At 50.4% G+C, this 25,964-nt stretch overlaps 1 protein-coding gene across 1 annotated transcript; it reads right to left on the bottom strand.

The window, feature by feature from the left end:
- Window positions 1-452: 452 nt before the first annotated feature.
- LOC119974436 (WASP homolog-associated protein with actin, membranes and microtubules) lies at window positions 453-25,251 on the bottom strand. The gene is made up of 10 exons (XM_038813315.1): window positions 24,641-25,251; window positions 22,163-22,336; window positions 19,396-19,546; window positions 16,265-16,434; window positions 16,025-16,187; window positions 11,820-12,007; window positions 8,706-8,792; window positions 8,525-8,620; window positions 5,987-6,437; window positions 453-1,146 (listed from the first exon to the last, which is right to left on the bottom strand). Exons 1-10 carry the CDS (start codon window positions 25,229-25,231, stop codon window positions 845-847), a joined length of 2,373 nt encoding a protein of 790 aa, XP_038669243.1. The 5' UTR covers window positions 25,232-25,251; the 3' UTR covers window positions 453-844.
- Between the last annotated feature and the right edge of the window lie 713 nt (window positions 25,252-25,964).

The following is a 25,964-nucleotide window of genomic DNA, read 5'->3' as shown; positions in this document are numbered from 1 at the left end:
TTGGGATCGAACACGTTTTAATATGATGTGCTTCATAGAATTTATTAAATGTAGAATAATGACAGATTTTAGATAGACAGGTGAGGGACCACAATCGTATCAGCCATGATCTTATCAAAGGGTCGAGTGGGTTACTCTTGCTCCGAAGTACTATGTTCCTATGAGACAGTGTACAGGGAATTAGGAGGCGACACGAGGGGCGGGGAAGGAGAAAGACATGAATCTTATGGTCTTTGCTCGTTCCTAAAAATAAATTAAGATAGGGCAGCACGGTGGCACAGTGGTTAGCATTGCTGCCTACGGCGCTGAGGACCCGGGTTCGAATCCCGGCTCTGGGTCACTGCCCGTGAGGAGTTTGCACATTCTCCCCGCGCCTGCGTGGGTTTCACCCCCAAAACCCAAAAGATGTGCAGGGTAGGTGGATTGGCCATGCTAAATTGCCCCTTAATTGGAAAAAAATAATTGGGTACTCTAAATTTTTTTTTTAAATAAATAAAAATAAAATAAATTAAGATGCCAGTTACAGGAGACCAAAGCTACTCAACTCCAACTAATGCACCATTTAATGTCGGTGTGATAACTGATTTGCCAGTGGATCAGGGTGTATGAGAGAGAGAGCGACTCTAGTAAAACAGGGAATTCTGCAAAGTTATAAATAAATCCTTTCATCTCACCTGGCCACTGGTTAGATCACTTGGCAGAAAATCGAATTGGTGATTAAACTACTCAACTTTCATTCCATTTTGTTACAATGATTCTCTGTCAACTAAGTCAGACAAGAAAGTAAGATTTAGCAGCACGCTGATTCAAACTGCGCAGTAAATGTGGAGGAAAGAGTACATGGTCAGCTCTCCCATTCTTCAGACTGACTGCCATCATCTGCTTCTTCATCAGAGTCTGGGGAGACTTTCTTCATCCGCTTCATGGCTGCTTTAATGCTACGCTCCAAGTCATTGACTGGATCGCTATGCGCAGGCACGTTAGGTCCCACTGTCACTTTTCGCAATTGGATGCCTTTTCGAATTGTAGCTAACATGTTTTCACGTGGGTCATCCAACCTGCCCACAGATTGCGGCTTTGCCCGATCCACCTTTTTAAGCAAGATTTCGCCACGCTTCAAGGAAGCGAGCACATCATCCATTGTTCCTATACGGACACAAGAGGGGAAAGAGGGAAAGTGTAAACTCAGTTACAATATAACTGCATGGTCTAGTCGCTCATACATACACAGAACCGTGCATCACATTGCTCAAGATTTACTATTACCTGATCCCAAAAACAAGACAACAGCTAAAATATGGATTTTAACACCATTCATCACTGCTCCACCATTTAGAAAAACAAACAGCAACAAGAGTTTTTAGATGTACATCACCTGGCACTGCGATTTCTTTCCCTATATTACCCGGCACGGTGATTTCTTTCCCTATATTACCCGGCACTGCGATTTCTTTCCCTATATTACCCGGCACTGCGATTTCTTTCCCTATATTACCCGGCACGGTGATTTCTTTACCCATATTACCCGGCACTGCAATTTCTTTCCCTATATTACCCGGCACGGTGATTTCTTTCCCTATATTACCCGGCACGGTGATTTCTTTCCCTATATTACCCGGCACTGTGATTTCTTTACCTATATTACCCGGCACTGTGATTTCTTTCCCTATATTACCCGGCACGGTGATTTCTTTCCCTATATTACCCGGCACGGTGATTTCTTTACCTATATTACCCGGCACTGTGATTTCTTTACCTATATTACCCGGTACTGTGATTTCTTTACCCATATTACCCGGCACTGTGATTTCTTTCCAAATATTACCCGGCACTGTGATTTCTTTACCTATATTACCCGGCATTGCGATTTCTTTCCCTATATTACCCGGCACTGCGATTTCTTTCCCTATATTACCCGGCACTGTGATTTCTTTCCCTATATTACCCGGCACGGTGATTTCTTTACCCATATTACCCGGCATTGCGATTTCTTTCCCTATATTACCCGGCACTGTGATTTCTTTCCCTATATTACCTGGCACGGTGATTTCTTTACCCATATTACCCGGCACTGCGATTTCTTTCCCTATATTACCTGGCACGGTGATTTCTTTCCCTATATTACCCGGCACGGTGATTTCTTTCCCTATATTACCCGGCACTGTGATTTCTTTACCTATATTACCCGGCACGGTGATTTCTTTACCCATATTACCCGGCATTGCGATTTCTTTACCCATATTACCCGGCACTGCGATTTCTTTCCCTATATTACCTGGCATGGTGATTTCTTTCCCTATATTACCCAGCACTGCGATTTAAGAACACAAGAACATAAGAACTAGGAGCAGGAGTAGGCCATCTGGCCCCTCGAGCCTGCTCCGCCATTCAATTAGATCATGGCTGATCTTTTGTGGACTCAGCTCCACTTTTTCCGGCCCGAACACCATAACCCTTAATCCCTTTATTCTTCAAAAAACTATCTATCTTTACCTTAAAAACATGTAATGAAGGAGCCTCAACTGCTTCACTGGGCAAGGAATTCCATAGATTCACAACCCTTTGGGTGAAGAAGTTCCTCCTAAACTCAGTCCTAAATCTACTTCCCCTTATTTTGAGGCTATGCCCCCTAGTTCTGCTGTCACCCGCCAGTGGAAACAACCTGCCCGCATCTATCCTATCTATTCCCTTCATAATTTTAAATGTTTCTATAAGATCCCCCCTCATCCTTCTAAATTCCAACGAGTACAGTCCCAGTCTACTCAACCTCTCCTCATAATCCAACCCCTTCAGCTCTGGGATTAACCTAGTGAATCTCCTCTGCACACCCTCCAGTGCCAGTACGTCCTTTCTCAAGTAAGGAGACCAAAACTGAACACAATACTCCAGGTGTGGCCGCACTAACACCTTATACAATTGCAACATAACCTCCCTAGTCTTAAACTCCATCCCTTAGCAATGAAGGACAAAATTCCATTTGCCTTCTTAATCACCTGTTGCACTTGTAAACCAACCTTCTGTGACTCATGCACTAGCACACCCAAGTCTCTCTGAACAGCGGCATGCTTTAATATTTTATTGTTTAAATAATAATCCCGTTTGCTGTTATTCCTACCAAAATGGATAACCTCACATTTGTCAACATTGTATTCCATCTGCCAGACCCGAGCCCATTCACTTAACCTATCCAAATACCTCTGCAGACTTCCAGTATCCTCTGCACTTTTCGCTTTACCACTCATCTTAGTGTCATCTGCAAACTTGGACACATTGCCCTTGGTCCCCAACTCCAAATCATCAATGTAAATTGTGAACAATTGTGGGCCCAACACGGATCCCTGAGGGACACCACTAGCTACTGATTGCCAACTAGAGAAACACCCATTTATCCCAACTCTTTGCTTTCTATTAATTAACCAATCCTCTATCCATGCTACTACTTTACCCTTAATGCCATGCATCTTTATCTTATGCAGCAACCTTTTGTGTGGCACCTTGTCAAAGGCTTTCTGGAAATCCAGATATACCACATCCATCGGCTCCCCGTTATCTACTGCACTGGTAATGTCCTCAAAAAATTCCACTAAATTAGTTAGGCATGACCTGCCTTTAATGAACCCATGCTGCGTCTGCCCAATGGGACAATTTCTATCCAGATGCCTCGCAATTTCTTCCTTGATGATAGATTCCAGCATCTTCCCTATTACCGAAGTTAAACTCACTGGCCTATAATTTCCTGCTTTCTGCCTACCTCCTTTTTTAAACAGTGGCGTCACGTTTGCTAATTCCAATCCACCGGGACCACCCCAGAGTCTAGTGAATTTCGGTAAATTATCACTAGTGCATCTGCAATTTCCCTAGCCATCTCTTTTAGCACTCTGGGATGCATTCCATCAGGGCCAGGAGACTTGTCTACCTTTAGCCCCATTAGCTTGCCCATCACTCCCTCCTTAGTTATAACAATCCTCTCAAGGTCCTCACCTGTCATAGCCTCATTTCTATCAGTCGCTGGCATGTTATTTGTGTCTTCCACTGTGAAGACCGACCCAAAAAACCTGTTCAGTTCCTCAGCCATTTCCTCATCTCCCATTATTAAAACTCCCTTCTCATCCTCTAAAGGACCAATATTTACCTTAGCCACTCTTTTTTGTCTTATATATTTGTAAAAATTTTTACTGTCTGTTTTTATATTCTGAGCAAGTTTACTCTCATACTCTATCTTACTCTTCTTTATAGCTTTTTTAGTAGCTTTCTGTTGCCCCCTAAAGATTTCCCAGTCCTCTAATCTCCCAGCAATCTTTGCCACTTTATATGCTTTTTCCTTCAATTTGATACTCTCCCTTATTTCCTTAGATATCCACGGTCGATTTTCCCTCTTTCTTCCGTCCTTCCTTTTTGTTGGTATAAACCTTTGCTGAGCACTGTGAAAAATCGCTTGGAAGGTTCTCCACTGTTCCTCAACTGTTCCACCATAAAGTCTTAGCTCCCAGTCTACCTTAGCTAGTTCTTCTCTCATCCCCTTGTAATCTCCTTTGTTTAAACACAAACACTAGTATTTGATTTTACTTTCTCACCCTCCATCTGTATTTTAAATTCCACCATATTGTGATCGCTCCTTCCGAGAGGATCCCTAACTATGAGATCATGAATCAATCCTGTCTCATTACACAGGACAAGATCTAGGACCGCTTGTTCCCTCGTAGGTTCCATTACATACTGTTCTAGGAAACTATCGCGGATACATTCTATAAACTCCTCCTCACGGTTGCCTTGACCGACCTGGTTAAACCAATCGACATGTAGATTAAAATCCCCCATGATAACTGCTGTACCATTTCTACATGCATCAGTTATTTCTTTGTTTATTGCCTGCCCCACCATATCGTTACTATTTGGTGGCCGATAGACTACTCCTATCAGTGACTTTTTCGCCTTACTATTCCTGATTTCCACCCAAATGGATTCAACCTTATCCTCCATAGCACCGATGTCATCCCTTACTATTGCCCGGATGTCATCCTTAAATAACAGAGCAACACCACCTCCCTTACCATCCACTCTGTCCTTCCGAATAGTTTGATACCCTCGGATATTTAACTCCCAGCCGTGACCATCCTTTAACCATGTTTCAGTAATGGCCACTAAATCATAGTCATTTACGATGATTTGTGCCACCAACTCATTTACTTTATTCCGAATACTACGAGCATTCAGGTAAAGTACACTTATGTTGGTTTTTTTACCTCTGTTTTGAATCTTAACATCTCCAGTTTTATTCCTTTTGTTATTACTGGGCCTATTCACTGTGCTCCCCTCAGTCACTGTACCTTGTACTGTCGCCCTTATGGATTTCTGACTATGTCTTCTCTGCCTTGCACTTTTCCCCTTACTTCCTTTTGTTTCTGTCCGTTTACTACCTTCCAACTTCCAGCATTGGTTCCCATCCCCCTGCCACATTAGTTTAAACCCTCCCCAACAGCTCTAGCAAACACCCCCCCTAGGACATCGGTTCCAGTCCTGCCCAAGTGCAGACCGTCCGGTTTGTACTGGTCCCACCTCCCCCAGAACCGATCCCAATGCCCCAGGAATTCTTTCCCTATATTACCCGGCACGGTGATTTCTTTCCCTATATTACCCGGCACGGTGATTTCTTTACCTATAATACCCGGCACTGCGATTTCTTTACCTATATTACCCGGCACGGTGATTTCTTTCCCTATATTACCTGGCACTGCGATTTCTTTCCCTATATAACCCGGCACGGTGATTTCTTTCCCTATATTACCTGGCACTGCGATTTCTTTACCTATATTACCCGGCACGGTGATTTCTTTACCTATATTACCCGGCACGGTGATTTCTTTACCTATAATACCCGGCTCGGTGATTTCTTTACCTATAATACCCGGCACGGTGATTTCTTTACCCATATTACCCGGCACGGTGATTTCTTTACCCATATTACCCAGCACTGTGATTTCTTTACCTATATTTTCCTTCAGGGATTTCTTTGCCGAGTTCTCTGTGGAGAAGATGAGTGGTTGAACCTGATCATTGTCAACTGAAGTGCTTTTGTTGCCCAGCAAAGTACTTGGGGAAGCTGTCATCAGTGGTAGGGGAGGGGGAGGAGGTGGTGGGGGTAGTTGGGGTGGTGGGGGAATTGTCGAAGGTACTGGAGAAATCCCGTGCGTCTCCGCCTGTCCTGGTGGCACAGCGCCTGCCGGGAGTAAGGTCTGCACTGGAATATCATTGGGAGCTGGTGGTCTGCCCTTTTCTGCTTTTGAAGTCCTGGTTCGTGTTTGTTTCTTTCTCGGTGAATGATCCATGAGGGACTTTGGCTGTTCAGATATGGAGGAAGATGGAGGTAAAGGTGTGAATTGTCTCTGCGCCTCGAGGGTTTGGAAACAAGGTTGAAATACAAAATGTGCTGAAGATTTCTGGAATAGAAATGAATTTTAAAATCACAAATTCTGCAACTTAATAATGAATCCAAATGTTTCATTCACACCGTATAAAATGTAGAGTGTAATAATGGGGACCGTGTGGCAGGGTCTGTGGGAGCCAGGACTCTGGTTTACATCCTCAATGGGATTTCGCCACAAGGAATGAGAGAACAACTCCAGACTGGGTAATTACAGCAGAATTATCACCACAATGGCTGCAGGAATTACACACCACCAGCTAAATAAAGAGGTAATACAAAGGTGCTATGTTCAAAACAGCCCAAAGTGCTTCATCGGAATGTTTATCTGACATTTGATACCGAGTAACAAATGGAGGTGACCAAAAGGTTGGCCAAAGAGGAATGTCCTAAAGGAGCAAACAGAGATAGAGAGATGGCGAGGTTTAGGGTGCCGACCGCCAACGCTCGGGGCGCCTATCGCCAGCGCTCGGGGCGCCTATCGCCAACGCTCGGGGCGCCTATCGCCAACGCTCGGGGCGCCTATCGCCAGTGCTCGGGGCGCCTATCGCCAGTGCTCGGGGCGCCTATCGCCAGTGCTCGGGGCGCCTATCGCCAGCGCTCGGGGCGCCTATCGCCAGCGCTCGGGGCGCCTATCGCCAGCGCTCGGGGCGCCTATCGCCAGCGCTCGGGGCGCCTATCGCCAACGCTCGGGGCGCCTATCGCCAGCGCTCGGGGCGCCTATCGCCAACGCTCGGGGCGCCTATCGCCAACGCTCGGGGCGCCTATCGCCAGCGCTCGGGGCGCCTATCGCCAGCGCTCGGGGCGCCTATCGCCAACGCTCGGGGCGCCTATCGCCAACGCTCGGGGCGCCTATCGCCAACGCTCGGGGCGCCTATCGCCAATGCTCGGGGCGCCTATCGCCAATGCTCGGGGCGCCTATCGCCAACGCTCGGGGCGCCTATCGCCAGCGCTCGGGGCTCCTATCGCCAGCGCTCGGGGCTCCTATCGCCAGCGCTCGGGGCGCCTATCGCCAACGCTCGGGGCGCCTATCGCCAACGCTCGGGGCGCCTATCGCCAATGCTCGGGGCGCCTATCGCCAACGCTCAGGGCGCCTATCGCCAGCGCTCGGGGCGCCTATCGCTGACGCTCAGGGCGCCTATCGCTGACGCTCAGGGCGCCTATCGCCAACGCTCGGGGCGCCTATCGCTGACGCTCAGGGCGCTAATCAAGCCATCCTCGGGGTCAAGGCAGGTGCCAATGGCTAGTGATTAAATTCAGAGATGCTAAAGAGGTCAGAATGAGATGAGCACTGAGATCGGAGGATTGTGAGGTTGGAGGAGATTTCAGGGAAAAGGAAGGAAGGCCACGTAGGGATGTGAAAACAAGGATGATTATGTTAAAAATGAAGGTGCTGCTTAGCTTGGAGCAGCGTAGGCCAGCGAGCACAGGGCTGGTAGGGAAACAGGAATTGCTGTGAGTTTCGACAGAGGCAGCGGAGGTTTGGATGACTTCAAGCTCACGGAGTATAGAATGTGGGAGCAGCAGCCAGGAATGCATTGGAATAGTGAAGTCTAGGAGGTGACAAAGACATGGATGAGGGTTTTGGAAACTCAAGCAGGATAGAGTCAGGGGGAAATAGGTCGTCTTAGTGACGGCACTGATGCAGATGGATGTTCATCTCAGTTAAATATGACACAAAAGGTTATGAATAACCCAGCTCACCTCAAGCAGTTGCCAGGGAGAGGGGTTGAGTCAGTGGCTGGGAAATGGAATATGTGACGGGGACCGAGAACAATGGGGGAAAGAGGTGGCAATGGTGTCAGTGTATCCGTGGCTGTTTCTGGATGATGGCGCTGAGGGGCAGCAGGAGAATGAGAAGTTGATGAGCAAAGGTACTTGGGAAACAAAGGCAGGGAAGGGAGGGGGAGAACGATAAGCATCGCACTCTACATTTCTTATACCAAAACCACAGTCAAGGTCAAGACAACGTAAAGGGAACAGATCCTGGAAAGTGTGAGTTTTGTTTGTGTCTGGCCCCAGCACAGTATTCCCAAAACATCTCCCAAGTCTGAAAACCAGAATTATGAATGAGAAATCAGAACAGCAGGGATTTATCTCTACCTCCTTAAACGTACGGAGTCGTTGCAAAGTCTTCTCCCGCTCCTGGTTGACCCATTCCCTTCTCCTTTTGTTTTCTTCCTTTTTCTGATCACGTTTCTGTGTAAAGACAGCTTTAGAGTGAGTCAGAATGAAAGGTCTCCCTAGTCCAGCCCTGACATGCCAATGCTTTGTGTTCACTCACCGCCTGGATACTGTGGTGATGCTGCTGCCGCTCCTGGTTTTCTCGCTCCTGTTCCTGCTTTGCTTTTTGAGATTCCTCACACTGATCCTATTCACAGGAAGTGTAGTTAGGTTCTGTGCGTCAAGATGGAATCCAATAGCTTGACTTTCTAGACAATATATCTTGTGGGATGTTCCCAGTCAACCGCCAAAGTCAAATTGAGATTAATACATTTGTGGGCAATACATATGAAAATGTTACCGTGAGTTATATATAGGCAGAGTTTTAAGTAGTTTTCAGTGTAATGCACATCTCTATGATCTGTCCACTGTGCTTGTTAATTTTGACCTGGAGTTAACCGGAGACTAACCTGCTCAATGCAACCACCCTCACAGCGACACACTATCGTGCACTGGTAAAAAACTGATTCCTGGGGGATAACTCGCTAATCTGCAAACACAGACCTCATCAGTAGACAAAGCGTTCCTTCTATATCTCTACACAGCATTAGAGAACGGCAAAGTAATACAGTCACAGGAGGGGAACCCATACAAAAGGAGCCAGAACACCAATGACCAATAACCGCCAATCTATCAAAATGCATCACTTTGCTGAATTAGTAAGGGGGCGGCGCGGTGGCGCAGTGGTTAGCACTGCTGCTTCACGGAGCCACGGTCCCGGGTTTGATCCTAGCCCCGGGTCACTGTCTGTATGGAGTTTGCACATTCTCCCCGTGTCTGCGTGGGTCTCACCCCCACAACCCAAAGATGTGCAGGCCAGGTGGATTGGCCACGCTAAATTGCCTCTTAATTGAAAAAAAAAAGAATTCGGAACTCTAAATTTATTAAAAAAGCAATCTTTATTAAATGTGCGACGATTATTAAGTTTGTCAGCTTAAACATGTTAATTGGAATTTGATTAATTCCTTCGAATATCTCAAATATGAAACCTTTAATGTGGGAATTCCCTTGTAAAACACTAACTAGTTAGGATTATTGAAAAATCCTGGATTTTGGGATTAGGACAGGATAGGTGCCGAGGGATTGGACAGGGTAGGTGCTGAGAGGATGTTTCCCTCTTGTGGAGGAATCTGGAACTTGGGGGCACTGTTTCAAAATAAGGAATCTCCTGTTTAAAACGGATACGAGGGATTTCTTCTCCGAGATGACCATTAATCTTTGGAATGCTCTTCCCCAGTCAGCAGTGGAGGCTGGGTCATCGAATATATTCAAGGCCGAGTTAGATACGTTTTTGACAAGGAAGCCGTGAGTTTTGGGGAATAGGCAGCAAAGTGGAATTAAAACAACAATCTGATCAAACAGGATTTCGTTGATTGGCTGAATGAAGTACTCCAGCTCCCAATTCATAATGTAATGCAGAATCCATTTTGAGATGGATTAGTCACTGGTTGTTAGGCCAGAGGCAAACCAACCATCGAGGCAGCTCTGTACAAAAGGTTAATTTACACCCTGAAAGCACCCACATGCTGTAAGTGATGTTCTAAGTTTGACAGCTGCAAAGTAACAGAAAGTGATGAGGGCAACATTCCTACTCCAATGAAATAGGGATGAAAGCTCCAGTGTGTCCTTGGCCTGATCAGGTCAGAGTGCCACCACAACCAAGAGGTGTTCGCTGATGACAGCATAATATTCAGCACCATTCACAACTCTTCACACACTGAAGCTGTTCTCGTACAAATACAACAAGACCTGGCAATATCCAGGCTTGGGCTGACACTTGGCAAGTAATATTCACACCACACAAGTGGCAGACAATGACCATCTTCAATGAGAGAATCAAACCATTGCCCCATGACATTCAATGGCATACTATCACTGAATCCCCCACCATCAACACCCTGGGGGCTGGACTAACCATATAAATATTATGGCTACAAGATCAGGAAGAGGCTAGAAATTCTGTGGTGAGTAACTCACCACCTCACTCGCCAAAGTCTGTCCATTACCTACAAGGCACAAGTCAAGAGTCACTTGCCTGGATAAGTCCAACAACACTCAAGCTCAACACCATCCAGGACAAAGCAGCCTGCTTGATTGGCACCCCTTCCACAAACATTCACTCCTTCCACCACCGACACTCACTAGCAGCCATGTACACCATCTACAAGGCGGCTCCTTAGGCAGCACCTTCCATCTAGAATGTGGAGATGCCGGCGTTGGACTGGGGTGAGCACAGTAAGACGACCTATAACACCAGGTTAAAGTCCAACAGGTTTGTTTCGAATCACTAGCTTTCAGAGCACAGCTCCTTCCTCAAACTTAGACCATTCACCTGAGGAAGGGGCAGTGCTCCGAAAGCTAGTGGTTGAAAACAAACCTGTTGGATTTTAACGTGGTGTTGCAAGACTTCTTACTGTACCATCTAGAAGGACTTGGGCAACAGATACCTGGAACGCCACCACCTGGAAGTTCCCTCCAAGTCACTCACCACCCTGACTTGGGAATATCTTTGTTCCTTCACTGTCGCCAGGCCACAGTCCTAGGATTCCATTCCTAACAGCACAGTGGGTGTACCTAAACCACATGGACTCCAGCGGATCAAGAAGCTCACTACCACCTTCCCAAGGGCAAATAAGGTATGAGCAACAAATGCTGACCTAGCTAATGTAAGAAGTCTTCCAACACCAGGTTAAAGTCCAACAGGTTTGTTTCAAACAATAGCTTTCGGAGCGCAGCTCCTTCCTCATTCACCTGAGGAAGGAGCTGTGCTCCGAAAGCTAGTGATTAGAAACAAACCTGTTGGACTTTAACCTGGTGTTGTAAGACTTCTTACTGGGCTCACCCCAGTCCAACGCCGGCATCTCCACATCAGACCTAGCTAATGACACTCACATCCCGTAAAAATGAATTTTTAAAAAGCTGATCCACTAAGAACAAGGCAGTTCCCTCAATCAATAAACAGACAGAGTTAATGAGGTCATAACAGTCAGTGACTTCATGATCCAATTACAGATGGACAAGATTGATTGGCTGAACAAAAGTCACGCAAGAGAAAATAATCTTTGCTGATAAGATTTGTGAAATTACAACTCTGGAGGCTACAGAGATGTGAAAAATAGAGGAGATCCAATTATCTAAACAAAGCACCTCAGTTAAGGAAGATTGTACCAATTACCCGCTTATTTCTCAAATAAGATCGGCGTGCACCAATACGACCTCGCTTTGTCTCCAGCTGCTGAGCCTTGCGCCATAATTTCTTCATGTCTACTGAACGAGTGTCATGTATCAACCCCTGTTCATCAGTGGTCTGAAGCTGCTGAGGGTCTTCACAGGTGTCGTAATAAATCACCTCTTCCTCTTTCTCTGGAATGAAGAATAGCAAACAGTCGGTTGGGTGGCATTATTTTTCTTTTCCAATCTGGGTACATTTTTAACTCGAGTTATATTTTTGCGCCTTTTTAAATGGTTATTTCGGGCCGATGCGCTGCAGTCCGTTTGGATGCCCAATAGCATTCCCAGGACATCATGGAACATTCCTTTAGCAACTCCCCTACCTTGGAGCCACAAAATGACAATACCCTGAAGCTGGCTTCATGTTTCAAACCAACAGGCAAATCGATTGAAAAGTAAAATGAACAAATGGATGAACAACAAATAATTATTTTCAGTAGTTACAAAACTTCCCAATTCCACATGGTGGCACAGAATATCCCAGAACACCCTGCTAAATGAACACGTCACACAGCCAATCTCGGGCAGTGGATCTTGGCCCCTGTTCCCACCGGTCAGTATTTTGTTTTTATTTTAGGCAACAATATATTTGGTTCAAAATATTTACTGTGACAATAAATGTGGTTATGAACAGAAGTCTCAAAAATCCCCAGATTTTTGAATAGGATTTCTAAACTTCCCAGGAAAGACTGAACCGAGAACCTGTGATTTGCTAATTCAATATCGAGAGGGATGCAACGAGAGAGAAACTTTGATAATAGTTATGTGAGTTACAAAACTGCTTACAGGCACTAATCAGACAATGGGTTCATAGTGAATTTCCAAAACATCAGAATTGTTAAACGTTGATCAGAGTATGAAGGAGGTTGGTTACGGTCCGGTTAGTAAATTATATACGGGCACCAGTGTTACATCGATCAAACTCTTCGACCAGTGAGCATGGAATGAGGGGCAGATTGCCATCACTGCCTGATGTCAAGGGAATAGGGCGTTACTGGCAAGGCCAGCATGTATTGCCCATCCATAACTGCCTGAGAAGGTGGTGTTGAGCTGCCTTCTCGAACCTCTGTAGTCCATGTGGTGTAGGTACACCCACTGCGCTGTTAGGAAGGGAATCCCAGGATTTTTACCCAGCAACAGTGAAGGTCAGAGAGAGAATGAAGACCACTATTCGTGAAGTATCATCCTTTGGATGAGATAATGAACAGAGGATCGACCTCCCCATTCTCGAGTTAAGACTGACTTTAAAAATCCGCCGACATTATTCCTGATGTCCCGGCAAACGTATACCAAATCCAAAAAGAACAGAATCTCTAGCCTCATTAGGGGCTGGTTTAGCACACTGGGCTAAATCGCTGACTTTGAAAGCAGACCAAGGCAGGCCAGCAGCACGGTTCAATTCCCATACCAGCCTCCCCGAACAAGCGCCGGAATGTGGTGACTAGGGGCTTTTCACAGTAACTTCATTGAAGCCAACTCGTGACAATAAGCCATTTTCAATTCATTTCATTGCTGGGAAATAGCAGCTGCTTGTTTTCCTACTCAGTGGCCAGTGTCTTTCTATGCAATTCAGCATATTACTACCACCCCAGACCAGACACAGCAGTTGCTACGCTACTGGACCAAAACCCCAATATTTCAGTTGATTTGTAAGACTGCGGTAAGAATGATTCACTCCAGGAGTGATTGCACAAAGAAATAGGGCTTGGTTATTTTTAAAACAAAACTTTATTATGCATACACCATTAATTTTTTTTTTTTAACTTCACCCCCAAAAAGATCAGCTCACAATTATCCCTTAACCACTACTACTCAATTTCCCATTAAACAACAGGGAAATAAACATACAGCTCTCAATCTATCTTACTGTGGGAGAGTTGTGGACTCAGCGTCAGGGAGATCAGAATTCATCTCCCTTCTCTTCAAAAAAAACTACATATTTATTCTGTATTCCTTGCCCCCACCCAGCAAAGACCTCATCTCCCCAAGCTGAAAAACAAATCATCTCTGCAGGCTGCAAACTTATTAACTCCACGGGGACTTCCCCAGTCAAACCACAGTCTATTAGTCCAGACTGAAAAGCATATTCCTTTGTCAATTTCAACTACTGGCTGCTAAAAGCACCCAAACCCTGCAAAACAGTATTACAATAAAAACATGACCACTGCAGTCAAACACACTACAGTAGTCCCCCTTTATAACGCGGGTGTTGGGGTCCAAGACAGCCACCCGCGTTGTATCCGAGCCGCGGATATCCATGATGGGGGTTTTAAATTTATTTTAAAATCTATGCTAGCGCTTCCCATTGTGAGTCTACGGGGGGGGGGCGGGGGGAGAGGTCAGATCCCCGTAGACTCACAATGGGAAGCGCTAGCATAGATTTTAAAATAAATTTAAAACCCCCATCGTGGATCCAATTAAAATTTCAGCGGCCGGCTCACTTTGATCCGGAGAAGGAAGCTGCTCTCACTGAAATCAGCCGGCCGCTGAAATTGACACTGCCCGCTGCTCTCTCCCTCCAATCCAACTTTTAAGTTTTAATGTTTCTGATTGGAGGGAGAGAGCAGCCGGCAGTCAATTTCTTTTTTTTTCCTCCAGCTTGCCCCCTCTCCCCCTACATCCTCCAACTAGACCCCTCTCCCCCCACACCCTCCGACTCGCCCCCTCTCCCCCCCAACACCCTCCGGCTCGCCCCCTCTCCCCCCACACCTTCCGGCTTGCTCCCTCTCCCCCACACCCTCCTGCTCTCCCCCACAGCGTCCAGCTCGCCCCCTGTCCCCCCACACCCTCCGGCTCGCCCCCTCCCCACACACTCCGGCTCGCCCCCTCCCCCCCCCCGTCCCCCAACACCCGCAGGGTCCCCCAACACCCACAGGGCCCCCCCCTCTCCCCCCCCCCAACACCCGCAGGGCCCTCCTCTCTCCCCCAACACCCGCAGGTCCACCCTCTCTCCCCCACACCCACAGGGGGGTCTCCCCCACACCCGCCCACACCCAACACCCGCCCCCCCCACCTCTCCCCCCCAACACCCGCAGGGCCCCCCTCTCTCCCGCAACACCCCCAGGGGGGTCTCCCCCACACCCACAGGGGGGTCTCCCCCACACCCACAGGGGGGGTCTCCCCCACACCCACAGGGGGGTCTCCCCCACACCCACAGGGGGGTCTCCCCCACACCCACAGGGGGGTCTCCCCCACCCCCCGCCCCCCTCCTCTCCCCCCCCCCCGCCCCCCTCCTCTCCCCCCCCCCCCCAACACCCGCCCCCCTCCTCTCCCCCCCCCCCCCCAACACCCGCAGGGCCCCCCTCTCTCCCCCAACACCCGCAGGGCCCTCCTCTCTCCCCCCAACACCCGCAGGTCCACCCTCTCTCCCCCACACCCGCAGGGGGGTCTCCCCCACACCCGCCCCCCTCCTCTTCCCCCCCCCAACACCCGCCCCCCTCCTCTCCCCCCCAACACCCGCCCCCACTCTTCTCCCCCCCCCCCAACACCCGCCCCCCCTCTTCTCCCCCCCCCCCAAAACACCCGCCCCCCCCTCTTCTCCCCCCCAACACCCGCCCCCCCCTAGGCAGTGTCAATTTCAGCGGCCGGCTGATTGTTTCAGTGAGAGAGCAGCTTCCCTCTCCGGATCAAAGTGAGCCGGCCGCTGAAATTGACACTGCCGGCTGCTCTCTCCCTCCAATCCAACTTTTAAGTTTTAATGTTTATGATTGGAGGGAGAGAGCAGCCGGCAGTGTCAATTTCAGCGGCCGGCTCACTTTGATCCAGAGAGGGAAGCTGCTCTCACTGAAATAATCAGCCGGCCGCTGAAATTGACACAACTGACAGTTGGGGTCCATAAGCCCCCCCGCGGTATATCGCGAACCGCGGTATTGCGGAGCGCGGTATAACGGGGGACTACTGTATAAATTGCCCAATATTTAGAATCCAATTTTCTTAAGTCTTCCAGACGTCACAATATGAACGAGCCATTGCTGAGAGGTTATGACATTAGACAAAGCCAAAGACCACATCTGCCCTCATACACATCAATCCCCACTCCTCTCCATATTGGTGGTAGACACCAGCTTCAGGGCATCTTTGAATTTTCTCATTGTTAAAGGGTGACTGGGTTAGTCAGAGTAAACCAACAGGTAAACAAGTGCTGCCCACCTTTGATCTGTCGACGAATTGTGTCCAACTGCGCGAAAAGGAGCAGCTCCTCATACTTCAACATTTCCAGCTGAATATTATACAGTTCCAGCTGTGTTTCATAATACTGTATTTCTAACTCATCCACCATTTCCACTGCTTCCTCAGTATCAAGATGTTCCATCTAAAATTAAAGCAAGAGTTAAAGGAATGTGTCACACCTGCAGAGGGAAAATGAACCAATGCAACAACAGGTATCACCTTGTGCTGAATCCCTGCTTTCCTGCGATTGAGGCAAAGCTCTTTTGCCCTTGTGTGTTGCAAGGTTTCCTTGGCAAACATGAACTTCAGCTTTTCCAGTCTGGGTGCTACACTGCTCCAGGCAGCTTTGCCAAAATGATTCTGATCTTCCTCCATCTGCTTCTGCATGGCTACAGGGTTTGGGAGAAATATCAACTCTCAGTTTCATTACGGACACATTCCTAAATCTCTCACTGACTACTTGGCTCATTACTCAGTGTCAGATTTTAAAAGATGCTACTAAGATTGTACAAAATATAGTCCCTCCCCACACAAGACCTGGGTGGGCCTGGTGTGGGCACTCGAGTAGTTTGGGGGGGGGGGGGGGGGGGAGATAGCCTCCTGCTCGGCTGGTCACTTGGAATGTAAGGGGCTTGAAACCTTAGAATTTGAGTACTGATCTGATGTTTTTGCTGGAGACCCGTGGTGATTTCTACATCCAAGTGAGAAGGAATTTTCTTTTTTCTCTCATGTCCATCAGGTCTACTCGTGGATTGACCTCTTTATAGAACATAGAACATTACAGCGCAGTACGGGCCCTTCGGCCCTCGATGTTGCGCCGACCTGTGAAACCATCTGAAGCCTATCTGACCTACACTATTCTATTTTCATCCATATGTCTATCCAGTGACCACTTAAATGCCCTTAAAGTTGGTGAGTCTACTACTGTTGCAGGCAGGGCGTTCCACACCCCTACTACTCTCGGAGTAAAGAAACTGCCTCTGACATCTGTCCTATATCTACCACCCCTCAATTTAAAGCTATGGTGGGGAGGTCTCTCCTGTCTGGGGTGATGAGGGAGGGAAATTTGGGAATAGTTATTTCAGATCATGCTCCACATTTTCTGTGGATTTTCGTATTGAGGCCGGGCCCTCCTCAGTGCATCCCCCTGAGGAGTCTGGACACAGCGTTGCTGGCGGACCGAGGATTCTGGGAGCGGGTGTCTTCCCTGATTAGGAGCACATTGAGTTTAATAGAAGTGAGACTGCCTTGCCTTCCACACTGTGGGAGGCCATGAAGGCGGCCATGGGGGGTGGGGGGGAATAATTTCCTATGAGGTACGTCCGGGTAAGTGTGATAGGGTGGATAGGCAGAGGCTGGTGGACTCCATCCTTGAAGTTGCAGATGGAATTTGAGCTGTTCTCGACAGGCAAGGCGTCACACCAGCTGCGAGGCTCGAGTGGGGCAATTTATGAATATGGGGAGAATGCCAATTACCTGTTAGCGCCCCAGCTGAGGCAGCAGGATGTCTCCCGGGATACAGTGCAGGTAAGGACTCGAGTGGCAGGTTAGTCTCCGGCCAGGAGAAGGTCAATGTTGCTTTTGAAGTCTTTTGCCGAAGCCTCTAAGTCGGAGCTTCTGGAGGAGAGGTTGCTGGTGACGGAATTATTGGATGGCTTGCCTATCCTGGAATTTTTGGAACATTTGGAATACTGAGTGCAGTTCTGGTCGCCACATTATCAGAAGGCTGTGGATGCTTTAGAGAGGGTGCAGAGGAGGTTCACCAGGATGTTGCCTGGTATGGAGGGTGCTAGCTATGAAGAAAGGTTGAGTAGATTAGGATTGTTTTCATTGGAAAGACAGAGGTTGAGGGAAGACCTGATTGAGGTCTACAAAATTATGAGAGGTATGAACAGGGTGGATAGCAACAAGCTTTTTCCAAGAGTGGGGGTGTCAATTACAAGGGGTCACGATTTCAAGGTGAGAGGGGGAAAGTTTAAGGGAGATGTGCGAGGAAAGTTTTTTACGCAGAGGGTGGTGGGTGCCTGGAACGCTTTGCCAGCGGAGGTGGTAGAGGCGGGCACGATAGCATCATTTAAGATGCATCTAGACAGGTATATGAATGGGCGGGGAACAGAGGGAAGTAGATCCTTGGAAAATAGGAGACAGGTTTAGATAAAGGATCTGGATCGGCGCAGGCTGGGAGGGCCGTAGGGCCTGTTCCTGTGCTGTAATTTTCTTTGTTCTATCCTAGTGGTGGAAATCCTGAAATGTACGGGTTAAAGCATCCGGGTAAAGCTCTGTGCCCGGATGGATTGCAGATTGAATTTTAGAAGACATTTGCGTGTCAGCTGATCCCATTGTTGTTCGATATGTTTAACGATTCCATTTCCCAGGGCGTATTGCCGGTCACACCGGCGCAGACATCGATCTCCTTGATTTGGAAGAAGGATAAGGATCCGACAGAGGGGCCGTATCGCCCTATTCATACTGAGAGGACACTAAGATGTTGGTGAAGGTTCTGGCAATGCACTTGGAGCCCTGCCTCCTAGGGGTGATTTTGGAGGAACAGAATTGTTGTCAAAGCCAGTAGCTATTGGCCAACAGGCTTTGACTACTTTAAAACAAAGTTTTTCCAATTAAGGGGCAATTTAGCGTGGCCAATTCACCTACCCTGCAAATCTTTGGGTTGTGGGGATGAGAGCCACGCAGACACGGGAAGAATGTGCAAACTCCACACAGACAGTGACCCAGAGCCGGGATCAAACCCGGGTCCTTGGTGCCGTGAGGCAGCTGTGCTAACCACTGCGCCACTGTGCCGCCCTTGGTTTTGAGGAGTTGTGTGTAATGCATTCAAGGTTTTTTCAGGTCCCTGACATTTTGCGCAAGGAGATTCCTTCCTTTCCCTTGGCACCCTTGCCCTCTCTTTCAGATAGGGTCTTTTTTACAAAACGATTCTCAGTGGCCAGTGCTTGCATGAAATGACCCATCCTCCGGGAATTGCCCTACACTGGGAGCCATCAGAAAGTATCATTTAAACCCAGGGACGCTGGGTAATTAGGCATGGAGTGACAATCCAAAGCTGATTGCCACTCTCTAGGATGTTACGGGTCTTTCCATTTTCCCTCCAATAACTACACACAGCAAAACATATTTCCTGAAATGGAACAACCCCCTTCCCAACTTTGTTGTTGTATCATCCACCCTGTGTTCACCTGAACCTTCAGCTGACTAGGAAAAGGCTCCCTCCTCCTACTGCACACCAGCCAGGTTTCCGGATAAACAAATCACATGGAATCAAACATGGTTATCATCTAATCCTATAAATCAGAGGCTGCTTCTCAAGCTGTCGTGACACTGATCAGTTTTACCTGCCAGTGCTTTCACAGTCTCTTTAAAGTAATCCACCGTTATGTCCTGGATTGAGCAAACTGCTTCCTGCATCCTCCTGGACCATTCCTCTGCATCTTTCTGTAGACTTTGAATCCTCCTCGGACCCAACTCGTCAAACTCCAAAGATTTCTGCAACGATAAAAGAGCCAGTCACCTTTTAGATAAAGTCATGGCAATCAGAATTCAAATAATGAAGGGTGGCACGGTGGTTAGCACTGCTGCCTCACGGTGCCAAGGACTCATGATAATAATAATCACTTATTGTCACAAGTAGGCTTCAATGAAGTTACTGTGAAAAGCTCCTAGTCGCCACATTCCGGCGCCTGTTCGGGGAGGCCAGTACGGGAATTGAACCCGCGCTGAGATTGTTCTGCATTACAAGTCAGCTGTTTAGCCCACTGTGCGAAACTCAGGTTTGATCCTGGCCCCGGGTCACTGTCCGTGGGCAATGGGTCCCACACCACCCTGGGCAATGGCTCCCACACCCCCCTGGGCAATGGCTCCCACACCCCCCTGGGCAATGGGTCCCACACCCCCCTGGGCAATGGGTCCCACACCCCCCTGGGCAATGGGTCCCACACCCCCCTGGGCAATGGGTCCCACACCCCCCTGGGCAATGGGTCCCACACCCCCCTGGGCAATGGGTCCCACACCCCCCTGGGCAATAGGTCCCACACCCCCCTGGGCAATGGGTCCCACACCCCCCCCGGGCAATGGGTCCCACACCCCCCCCGGGCAATGGGTCCCACACCTCCCCGGGCAATGGGTCCCACACCTCCCCGGGCAATGGGTCCCACATCTCCCCGGGCAATGGGTCCCACATCTCCCCGGGCAATGGGTCCCACATCTCCCCGGGCAATGGGTCCCACATCTCCCCGGGCAATGGGTCCCACATCTCCCCGGGCAATGGGTCCCACATCTCCCCGGGCAATGGGTCCCACATCTCCCCGGGCAATGGGTCTCACATCTCCCCGGGCAATGGGTCCCACATCTCCCCGGGCAATGGGTCCCACATCTCCCCGGGCAATGGGTCCCACATCCCCCCGGGCAATGGGGCCCACATCTCCCTGGGCAATGGGGCCCACATCTCCCTGGGCAATGGGGCCCACATCTCCCTGGGCAATGGGGCCCACATCTCCCTGGGCAATGGGGGCCACATCTCCCCCCAATCCAGAGAACCCATTCCCGATGCCAGGTGCCAAACCCAACCCAGTCCTGCCAACAGCTCCAGACTGCGCAGTGGGTAGGAATAATCTTCTTCAACGTTCAGATATTGTGTCACTGCTATAAGGCATTTCAGGAATTGAAGTCACCTCCATGTGGAGTTTGCACGTTCTCCTTGTGTCTGCGTGGGTCTCATCCCCACAACCCTGTGTGGGTAGGTGGATTGGCCAAACTAAATTGCCCCTTAGTTGGAAAAAAAATAATTTGGTACTCTAAATTTATATTAAAAAAAGGAATTGAAGTCACCTGATTTGGATTCAAGTGCCAATGTTCCAAATAAGTCTGTTCTTGTTAACCTTTTGATGAATGGTATTAACATTAAGGTATGGAGCATGTTGCCACTGTGCAGTACCAGATACTCGTAAATAAAGCCTATATAATATTGTAACTGCAGCGTGAAGTTAGTCCACCTCCAGCAATACTTAGTGGCTTCAGAAACTTGTCTCCAGTGGCAGTCAGCAGGAGAGAGATCCTTAACACTGGACCGAATTTTAATTTAGTTCCTCCAGATTCTGGTGTTAAAGAGTCTGCTCCATTCAGTCTTCAAAAAGGTTTGACAGAGGGGGCGCTGAGACAGTCTAAAACATGGGGGCCCAGTCTTGGGACAAGGGGCTGATTGTTTAGGATCGAGGTGAGAAATGCCTTCACTGAAGGCGACTGAATCTTTTTCTACTCCAGAGGGGGTGGGTGCTCCATCAGTGGGATTGGCAGAATTCTTCTCTCTTGCGGAATCACGAGATATGGAGAGCAGACAGGAAAATGGAGCTGAAGCCCAAGATCGGCCGTGACTGTATGAAATGGCCGAGCATTTCAGAAACAGCTGAAGGCCGCGTAGGGCATCAAGGAACTGAAGTAAAACTGGAGGCAATGGGAATCATGGGGAGAATTCTCAGTTGGTTGGAGGTCCTCAGGATAGTCTCCTCGGCCCAACCAGCTTCAGCTGCTTTGTCAATGACCTTCCTTCCATCCTCAGGTCAAAGGTGGCAAAGCTCGCAGATGCTTGCACAATGTTCAGCACCATTCGTGATTCCTCAGATACTGAAGCAAGTCATGTCCAAATGCAGCAAAACATGGACAATACCCTGGCAAATGACAAGTACCCCATATCCTCAAACTATGACCCCCTAGTTCTGGACTCCCCCACCATTGGGAACATTATTTCTGAATCTACCCCGTCTAATCCTGTTAGAATTTTCTAAGTTTCTATGAGATCCCCTCTTACGCTTCTAAACTCCAATGACTATAATCCCAACCGATTTAATCTCTCCTCATATGACTGTCCTGCCATCCCAGGAATCCAACGCCGATTGCCACTCTGAAGGTCAACTAGGGATGGGCAATAAATGCTGGTCTAGCCAACAACACCCACATCCCGTAAAATGAATTAAAAAAGCAGTCTCTAAGGGGTGTGTGGTCTATTCCTGCTTTCATTTTGTGTTCAATTGTTATTACTTATTAAAGACGTTTCTAATTTTAAAAAATTAGTCTGTAAAGAAACCACAACAGTATGGATTGAATTACCAAGACCTCCTGTTTACAGAATGAGGCACACTCTCTCATGTGTCGGAAAGGCTGGAGTAAATACTGGTAGAACTGTGTGGCCGCAGTGACCAATTCCTGATAGGCCTCGTCTTCTTCTTGGTAAATGGCTTTCAGGGTTACCATATCTTTAGCAGTTCTGTGTTGGTGCAGAATCTGGAAGAGATAATAATCTTTATTAGTGTCACAAGGAGGCTTACATTAACACTGCAGTGAGGTTACTGTGAAATGCCCCTAGTCACCACATTCCGGCACCTGTTCGGGCAGACAGAGGGAGAATTCAGAATGTCCAATCCACCTAACAGCACGTCTTTCGGGACTTGTGGGAGGAAACCGGAGCCCCCGGAGGAAACCCATGCAGACAGTGACCCAAGCTGGGAATCGAACCCAGGTCCCTGATGCTGTGAAGCAACAATGCTAACCACTGTGCTACCGAGCCGCCCCAGAAGGAATGTACATCTGTTAATAGAACAATCACTTGTGAACCAGAGTCACTGCTCCATAGCACAACCCAAAGGGCAGTGGCACCCCTGCATTATTAAAATATTAAAGGCTTCAAACTTTCAACATCACTGGGGCCCTAGTTCTTTGGGGGGGGGGGGGAGAGAGAGAGAGAGAGAGAGAGAGAGGATTTGAACAGCGTTTCAGAGGATGATGTCAACAGCAGATAAGTTGAGGTGGGAGAGGTGACAGTTATCGGCACTTTTGATTCTGATGAATACAGCTCAGGACAAAAGGGCGGCGAGGTTGCTAAGAGTCTGATTTAGTGGACCAATTGGTTAATAGCAGAGTGCAATGTAGGTTCTCTAATATGGGTGTCGTGGTATGAATATTTTGAAGGCAGAGTTAGAAAGATTCTCAGTTGACAAGGGAGTGAAAAGTCTTTTGGGACAGGAGGTGGGTAGGAATGTGTAGCCAAGACCACACTCTTGCTCCTAATAGAGAATGATTTTGGACCTGGTGACACTGGCAATGTAAAACTCCACCGCCTGAAAGGGTTAAGAAGTTGTTATTAATGCTGGTTGGCAGAAGTTGAAAATCTGCTTTGCTCTTGTCTATTGTTTTAAGTGGGTGGAGGAGAGGAAGGGGAAGAATTAACTCATTTTTAAAAAAAATACAGTTTAATCCTCTTCCTTTGTACTATCCTGTGACACAATCTATTTACAGATTTTTATTATTCCAACTAACCAGGAGAGAAAGCGAAGATCAGGGGACCCATCGGGTCCACCAATTCAGCTCCCTCTCCTCGCAAGTCAGACGAGTCAGATATGTTGTGAAAATGGGGGCAGCAAAGTGGTTGATCCCACCCCAGCAACAGTGATTGAGAAGTTGCTGTACTGCCGGAGTTTGCTCACTAGTTGTGTTTTATTTTTTAAATTATTTTTTCTGAGTTACAAAGTGAGAGCTCAGAGTGTGGGTCAGGGGCAAACCCCTAATCCAGCTCCTTGCCTGCTCCAAAATCCAATTCAAATTGAATCCAATTCATGGTCCCCACAAGAGACACAGACCAGATCCACCTGACCTCGTGCTCATGGATTCACAATAACAACCTGCACTTATTTAGCACCTTCAATGTTTCACAGGAGGTGGTGAATCAGGTCAACTGCATCACAAATTGAACGTATTTTCAATAGACACGATTTAATCAGGAAACCCAAACAGATGCCCACAGACAGATTGCAATCGTCCTTTCTGGATAATCGATACTCAGCAGTCAGGCCACTGCCAACTCCAATCTATCACTGGCATCAATAACATGGGTCCCCTCAGACTTGCCACAAGACCCAACAGTGACCCAGACTATCATCACACCCTTCCCACCCCCCAAATCCTTCCCTCAGTCGTCCCTCCTCGCTTCCCCCAGTCCTCCCTCCTCGCCCCCCCAGTCCTCCCTCCTCGCTTCCCCCCTCAGTCCTCCCTCCTCGCCCCCCCAGTCCTCCCTCCTCGCCCCCCCCAGTCCTCCCTCCTCGCTTCCCCCCCAGTCCTCCCTCCTCGCCCCCCCCGTCCTCCCTCCTCGGCCCCCCCAGTCCTCCCTCCTCGACCCCCCGTCCTCCCTCCTCGCCCCCCCAGTCCTCCCTCCTCGCCCCCCCGTCCTCCCTCCTCGACCCCCAGTCCTCCCTCCTCGCTTCCCCCCCAGTCCTCCCTCCTCGCTTCCCCCCCAGTCCTCCCTCCTCGCTTCCCCCCCAGTCCTCCTCCCCTCTCCCTCGTCACCTCAGATCTCCTTCCCTCCCTCATCCCCTCAGTCCTCCTCCCCTCTCCCTCAGTCCTCCTCCCCTCTCCCTCAGTCCTCCTCCCCTCTCCCTCCGTCCTCCTCCCCTCTCCCTCAGTCCTCCTCCCCTCTCCCTCAGTCCTCCTCCCCTCTCCCTCAGTCCTCCTCCCCTCTCCCTCAGTCCTCCTCCCCTCTCCCTCAGTCCTCCTCCCCTCTCCCTCAGTCCTCCTCCCCTCTCCCTCAGTCCTCACCTCCCTCAGCGCCTCCCGGCCGAGGGCCACTCTGTGTTCGAGGCTTTTCCTGCGGAACTCGGTCAGATTCTCGAAATATTCTCCGTCGGCGGCGGCGGGGAAGACTGAGTCCAGGAGGATGCGGCGGCCGCACAGCTCGGCGGCGGCGCCCAGGTATTGTTCCAGCTGGCGGCAGACAGGCTGGAGTCCGGGGTCGGGCTCCGGGCCCTGGGGGCTGCCCGGGAACAGGAGGCCCCACAGGCCTGCGGCCCGCAGCTCGGGCAGCGCCGGCAAACAGGCCTCCAGGGCCGAGCAGCTGGCCGCCAGCTGCCGGTGGATGGCCCGCAGCTCCTCCGGGCGGTACAGCGCGGCCCAGCTGCCCGGGGCCTGGGGCTCGGCTCGGCCGCCCGGGGCCTGGGGCTCGGCTCGGCCGCCCGGGGCCTGGGGCTCGGCCCGGCCGCCCCGCTGCCGCCCGCCGCTGTGGCAGGTCAGCGCGAACTTCTCCTCCACCTCATTCCAGCCCACCAGGAAGCGCAGGCGGCCCCGCTCCGCGAACACATCGGCCCTGACAGCCACCCAGCCCTCCAAGCTGTCCGGCTGCTCCGACTCCATCAGCCCGAGGCCTGAGGCCTGCCCCCCCTACCGCCGGCCCCGCCCCCCCCTACCGCCGGCCCCGCCCCCCCCTACCGCCGGCCCCGCCCCCCCCTACCGCCGGCCCCGCCCCCCCCTACCGCCGGCCCCGCCCCCCCCTACCGCCGGCCCCGCCCCCCCCTACCGCCGGCCCCGCCCCCCCCTACCGCCGGCCCCGCCCCCCCCTACCGCCGGCCCCGCCCCCCCCTACCGCCGGCCCCGCCCCCCCCTACCGCCGGCCCCGCCCCCCCCTACCGCCGGCCCCGCCCCCCCCTACCGCCGGCCCCGCCCCCCCTACCGCCGGCCCCCGCCCCCCCCTACCGCCGGCCCCGCCCCCCCCTACCGCCGGCCCGCCCCCCCCTACCGCCGGCCCCGCCCCCCCTACCGCCGGCCCCGCCCCCCCCTACCGCCGGCCCCGCCCCCCCTACCGCCGGCCCCGCCCCCCCTACCGCCGGCCCCGCCCCCCCCCTACCGCCGGCCCCGCCCCCCCCCTACCGCCGGCCCCGCCCCCCCTACCGCCGGCCCCGCCCCCCCCTACCGCCGGCCCCGCCCCCCCTACCGCCGGCCCCGCCCCCCCTACCGCCGGCCCCGCCCCCCCTACCGCCGGCCCCGCCCCCCTACCGCCGGCCCCCCCCCCCCCCCCTACCGCCGGCCCCGCCCCCCCTACCGCCGGCCCCGCCCCCCCCCTACCGCCGGCCCCGCCCCCCCCTACCGC

The sequence above is a fragment of the Scyliorhinus canicula genome, chromosome 12, assembly GCF_902713615.1.
Source record: "Scyliorhinus canicula chromosome 12, sScyCan1.1, whole genome shotgun sequence".
Lineage (NCBI taxonomy): Eukaryota > Metazoa > Chordata > Chondrichthyes > Carcharhiniformes > Scyliorhinidae > Scyliorhinus > Scyliorhinus canicula.
The sequence above is the reverse complement of the archived record's forward strand: the minus strand, read 5'-3'. Positions and strand labels throughout refer to the sequence as shown.

Coding starts and splice junctions, on each gene's coding strand:
- LOC119974436 (XM_038813315.1), bottom strand. CDS start 25,231: ATGGAGTCGGAGCAGCCGGACAGCTTGGAGGGCTGGGTGGCTGTCAGG. Junction 19,547..22,162: donor TCTGTAAACAGGAGGTCTTG/GTAATTCAATCC, acceptor TTATCGTTGCAG/AAATCTTTGGAGTTTGACGA. Junction 16,188..16,264: donor AAGCAGGGATTCAGCACAAG/GTGATACCTGTT, acceptor CTTTAATTTTAG/ATGGAACATCTTGATACTGA.